General features: G+C 40.3%; 2 protein-coding genes across 2 annotated transcripts in view; one reads left to right on the top strand and one right to left on the bottom strand.

Moving 5' to 3' along the window:
* SARC_09574 (hypothetical protein) overlaps positions 1-333 on the bottom strand; it is a gene marked incomplete at its 5' end in the record, with an annotated part of 9,788 nt that extends 9,455 nt beyond the window's left edge. The window contains one exon of the mRNA XM_014296404.1: positions 186-333. Coding sequence (XP_014151879.1) covers positions 186-333 — 148 coding nt within the window. The remainder of the gene's footprint in view (positions 1-185) is intronic.
* A 5,169-nt stretch (positions 334-5,502) lies between these two features.
* The window catches only part of SARC_09573 (3-hydroxyisobutyrate dehydrogenase), a 5,163-nt gene continuing 4,521 nt past the window's right edge, over positions 5,503-6,144 (top strand). Inside the window, exon 1 of the mRNA XM_014296403.1 lies at positions 5,503-5,904. Within this exon, the coding sequence (XP_014151878.1) occupies positions 5,572-5,904 (333 nt within the window). The 5' untranslated portion in view covers positions 5,503-5,571. The remainder of the gene's footprint in view (positions 5,905-6,144) is intronic.

Below are 6,144 nucleotides of genomic sequence, written 5' to 3'. Positions count from 1 at the left end.
ATATATATATATATATATATGCACTGCAACAATAACACACTACTTCAACACTGCAACAATAACACACTACTTCAACACTGCAACAATAACACACTACTTCCTGGGATCGTACTAAGAACCTAATCCAACAAGTACACGAACACGATACCACAACAACACTCAACCCCTAAACAATAGAATCGTACCAAAGAAACTATTGGCGTTCTCCTCCCGTATTCGCTTCCGCTGGGCCTTGATGTATTGCTCTGGTTGTGACTCGAGTTGGCCCACAAGTTTAGCTAGTTCATGGTACGTTACCACCTTAGCTTGCTGTGTGAACGAGGATGCGTACATGGTGATGATTATTAGTGACACACTCGTGCAGCGGGTGTAGGCGAGGACGGAGGCCTTGCAGCCGGTTATTAGAAGAAGTGTTGGGATAGGAACACAGTACTGGTAACTAGCACTACACGGCTACGTAGTGAGTGGGAACGGACGGCAGCTCTATAGCTTGATACACGTGGTAGATATAAGCCAAGAGGAGATCGCCCATATAGGGGGTGCTACGGATATATGGTAGTAGAACGGTAAAACGGTTGATATAGTGGTAGAACGTTTGCTATGGTAGTAGATCGGTTGTTTTGGCAGCAGAATGGTTGTTATGGTAGTAGAACGGTTGTTATGATAGTAGAACGGCAGTTATTGTAGTACAACGGTTGCTATGGTAGTAGAATGGTTGTTTTGTTAGTAGAACGATTGCATAGTGAACGTTTCTTATGGTAGCAGAACAGTCGTTATGGTGGTAGAACGGTTGCTATGGTAGTAGAACAGTCGTTGAGGTAGTGGGACGGTTGCTATGGTAGTAGAACAGTCGTTATGGTAGTAGAACGGTTGCCATGATAGTAAAACAGTCGTTATGGTAATAGGAGGGTTGCCAGTATACCATACAGCCTTTCTGGCGTGCTGTATATATCAGATAGCTTGCTAATATAAACTCAGGGATGATAGGTGTGTTATGTGCATAAGGAACAGGAAAAAGTGAGAGGCTCGGTGTTCCCCGTGAGCTGGCCAATAGTCATGTCCCATCCATATTTGCTCCGCTCAGGTTGGACATTTTAACTACGATTTAGTACAACCCATTCAGTAGCGTCGCTAACCACAACAAACGTCATGTACAATGACGCCAATAAAGCCCTTCCAGCGCAGATGTATTTGTACTTCAGAGTGGGTACAAGATTATATAGCGCTATTCCCAAGTACGGAATGATACCCCACATAAAGTGGTGTTGTAAACTACCTTAATCGTCATCATGTACAGCGGCGCTAATAAACCCGCATCGGGCCAAACGCCTTTGTGCCTTAAAGTAGGTACAAGGTCATATAGCGCTACACTCACTCACAGAACAGTATGCGATGCGTAAATGCAGCACATCGAAAGGAATAAAAATACATCTCTCACTCAAGATATATATATCTTTAGACTGTGAGAAATATATATAATTAAAAGATAGAAACGCATACCAAACTCGTATACCCCTGTGTGTAGACTCTGTGTGTAGAAGATGAATAAATATATAATAGAAAGCCGATTTCTATGCATACCTCCCTTAGCCTCGTACTATGTACAATATATACATGCATAATAGGACATATCTAAATGTACTTACATCAACACAAACTACTACTCATGCGTGTGCCTGTCATACCTCCAGGTACTCGCTCTCATTCAACCAAGGCCCGCAATACCCCCCAGGCCTGGTGATATGTTCTCTTTGGTCAGACATTTTGGTATCAGCACAGATCTGCTCTGATTTGTATGAACACTCTCAACACCTGAAGCTATACGGCGATATTCATCTCATCGCTATCCTTACAGTATGTCTGTGGACGGTTCTGTTGCCGCAGTATGTATATATCGTTGGTGTCACAGTGTGCATGTACGTACATACGTTGTCACGGTATGTATGTATGGATGTATGTATGTATGTATGTATGTATTTGTTTATATGCGTTGGCGTTGTAGTAGTATGTATGTATGTATGTATGTATACGTACATACGTTGCCGTTATCGTAGTATGTATGTAAATATGTGTCTACTGTGAACTTGTGAAGTCTGTGACTGTCTACGATAGACCGCCGCTGCATCCGAGTGCATAGCCTCCTGAAAATAGAACATTTGTGGCTTTGGTCATCGGAACAAATACAATCAGTTCAACAAGTTGGCGCCCAGTTTATTATCCAATCAAGTTTCTTCCTGGGGTTTTCTACTTCTAGGGTTTACTTAAATTACTTCTGTCTCAGTTACCACTTACCATCAGGAACTTATTACCACTGTTACCGGTTACTACTCTCTGGGGCATATACAAATACGTACTATTTACATATGATATGTATTATGAATTTGTGATATCACCTTGCAGCTGCCAAAAGCTGCCATGGTACCACCTGGAGCGAGCCGTAAACGTCTTGAATTTTCCAACAAAAAAGACACAATTCAAAGAATGTCCAATAAACATCAGACAAAAACTTGCGATGAACACGATAAATTCTGACAGAATCTATGATTCAAGATGGCAGATATCATTGCTCGATCTCAGTTAATTGTACAGATACCATACAAAAACAGTTTACCATTTCATCGCAATAGCGTAGTGCGAACGGATGTTAACAACTTATATGGATATGATCAATTAAGTAGGCTTATGCGTTAGAATATATTTATAGTGATTTTGTTTACACAGTTATTAGCTCGACAGGATTGATATTGCGAAAGTATTTACTGATACTTCCGTTACAAAACCAAATATTGATCGAGTCAGTGTGTTCTTCATAACAGAGTAATACTTTTTTACTCCTATTTGAATTACATTGCGAGCAAGTATTGCCTTACATAGTGTTGCAGTATATATACAAGCGCTCTACTAAACAAAATTGGAAGTTTGGTGAGGTAATCCAATACGTTCTCACAACTGTAATCGCTGGTAGATCTGCCACACCCTGATACCAATTAGCACTATGAATCACGACGACTTTTATAATCTGTGCCGCATGTATGTCTCATCGTTTAGTGTAGTACATATACAAATTGACAGCTCAGGGATCAAAATTGTCACAACTAAGTGTAGAAAGTACGCAATATTCAATAAAATCTCGCAAATCGACTGAATATACCCAGAAGTACCTTTTAATGATAGTCCAGTTCACTCTTGTGGACTCAAGTCTAAATAGTCGTGCAAATTTGCGAAAATCGCGACTTCAGCGGAGGATTACAGAAACCCTTTGCATTATGAAAATATCCCCCACCGTATGAAGTATTATATTTGGGAGCTCTTTGGACCTGCGGTGGGAAATTTCGAAATTTCAACTCTATCGTCAGTTATTTGGTTGTGAAAACTGGGATTTCGCGGGATTTTGCGGTAAATCGCGAAACTTCAGTGCCAAATAGCTGCTGATAGAGTTAGAATTTCGAAATTCTCCACCGTAGGTCCATAGAGCACCCCAATATGGTACTCCACACGGTCGGGATTTTCCTAACCTGCAGATAGTCCCTATATTCTTCCGCTGCAGTTCGCGATAATTTGCGAGATTTCGCGACTTTCGCGACTTTCGCTACTTTTGCGAGTTTTGACGAGTATACATGAGATGCCACTACTACACTCGAGTTAACAATACACAACTGGACTATTTTTCATTAGTGAATACTTCTGGGTATATTTAGTCGGTTTTCGAGGTTTACTTGAATTTTGTCCATTTTTTTCAGATACTTGTGATATTTTTATGATCTATGTGATGTCAAATTGTATTTTCGTGTCATATGAACGGTGAGGTATACATAAGGCATTCACTTTACAAATTGCTAAAGTGATTTTCAAGTTCCAGTTGGTATCATGAAAGATCCCGAACCAATAGCATGGTTGTGAAAATGTATTAAACCTCGCGAGCGCTTATCTGGAATACTGCAACACTACGCTAGGTTATTATACTTACTCGCACCGTAAATCAGATATGCTAATAACAATAGACATTGTTCTGTGTATAAAATAGATACTGACGTTGAGAATTTGCCGTTGTATTAAAGTTATTATTTGGTGTATATTTATCTCGGTGTTACCAAGTCGTGTGATAATCAACTCAAGCTTAACCGTATATCCCTATAAGCTATAATATGGTAAGGTATAAGCATGCATAGAACCCATATAGGTGACTAGCATTTATTCCGCGTTCGCAAAAGGTATCTATCACCTTTATATATGCCATCTGGGGGCATGATAATCACTGTCAGATTTCAACGTGTTTAAAAGGTTTGTCCGATAATTAGACATTCTTCGAACGTAAAATTGTGATTTTCCAAAATTTTACAAAGTTTACTGCTCGCTCCTGGTGGCTGGTTGGGGCTGAGACCTGAGTCCTGAGACTCCTGACCGGCCGAGGACCCGAGGGCGGATGGGTATACTGAAGAAAAATAGAACGTTGATAATGTTTATTTTCATGTCGTATAAACTTTTTAACGGGTTCGACGCTTTAATATATGACCAACAAACCCTAAAAAATGCACTTTGACTACGCACCTAAAAATCACGAAATGGGCTATAGCGCTTGTTTCGACCAATCATAAATAGAATTGATGATGCATTTCCAACTTCCAATTGACCGCACATTTTGTCATTTTCCCATCAACTTTTATTATAATTACCAAACAGAGTGGCGTTTACGTACAGTTTACACAAACACACAAATTGCGGCAAACCTGCAGGCTGCAGCCTACAGGCTACACAGTACACACAAGAGTACAATACTATTCCACACAATTATAGCTATGAATGTCTGAAGCTCACAGTTGTTAGTGACGAACAAACATCATGATGCCAACGTACGAGGAAGCAAGAAAAACTAAATGCCCAATAGATAACCTGACCACCACACCGATTATTGGCGGGTCAAATTCGGCGCGAACATATGGGACAAATCTGTGGACCTAGAAATAGCACCTCCATGAAAATTCACAGGACCACATATGTAATAAAAATTGAACTTTAACGCTTTTATCGCCACGGTATAAACGGTTTAACGGGAAACGGCTTGAGCTTAGCCGGGCCGGCGGGCGGGCCAGGCACCCGGGCGGCGGGCCGAAGGTTCAGGGCTTGGGAGTCCTAAACACAACGTACGATTTTGACCAGTCAGTTTCATTATCTATTTTTAGAAAGCTCTCCACTGATATCCCTTGTCCACAATGTCCAGTCACCACTCACCAGTGTTCAGCAGAGAGTAGTCAGGATGTACACAACAGGGTACACAACGGAGGTTCAACCAGTAATATTATGTACTTTATATTTTCAGAATATACCTGTCATGCTTTTTTGACATTTTTTCAACACTTTTTTAGCCTTAGACCATCTAGTACAGTGGACGAGTCCCGACAGGTCTAATGTTCTACAGATTGGTCAGAGGACGTTGCATGAAGAATAGAGCCATGGCCCGATAAACTGGCTCGCATGGTATGTGTTATTGCTGTTTATTTACCATGTTGGTTTCTTTGTGACTATAACCTGATACTATGTACCGAGGGAGGCATATATAAGATTCTGAGATATATGTATCGTAGTATTCTTCCGCATACTTTGCCTAAGGACTATTTCAGAATCATTAGAATGTTTAGCACAAAAGCGCTATCGGCAGCACGAGCTGTCTCACCACACGCCCATGCAACAAGTACAACACAATGTCTTCGCATGTTTTCCACATCCAACATAGTTAACCAGAAGGTAGGTTTCGTAGGTCTGGGTAATATGGGCAGACATATGGCAAATAACCTAATCAAAGCGGGGCATGAAGTAACTGTGTATGACATCAACACAACTGCCGCGGCCAGTCTAGCAGAGAAGGGCGCTAAGGTTGCTAACTCGCCTGGCGAGGTTGCATCTCAGGTAAGTGCTGAATTATTTGCTTCTAAAGATTCGCATGTATCAGGTGGCCCTGAATACATACAGAGAGACATTAAGTATAAGTTGCGTTGGCATGTCTATTGGCGCACAATACGCTAGTCAATTGTTCCTATATTTATATATATATGTATATATATATATATATATATATATATATATATATATATATATATATATATATATATAATAATATAATATATATATATATATTATATATATATA

This window comes from Sphaeroforma arctica, assembly GCF_001186125.1.
Source record: "Sphaeroforma arctica JP610 unplaced genomic scaffold supercont1.990, whole genome shotgun sequence".
Lineage (NCBI taxonomy): Eukaryota > Ichthyosporea > Ichthyophonida > Sphaeroforma > Sphaeroforma arctica.
Note: the sequence above shows the minus strand (reverse complement) of the source record. Positions and strands in the feature narration are given on the sequence as shown.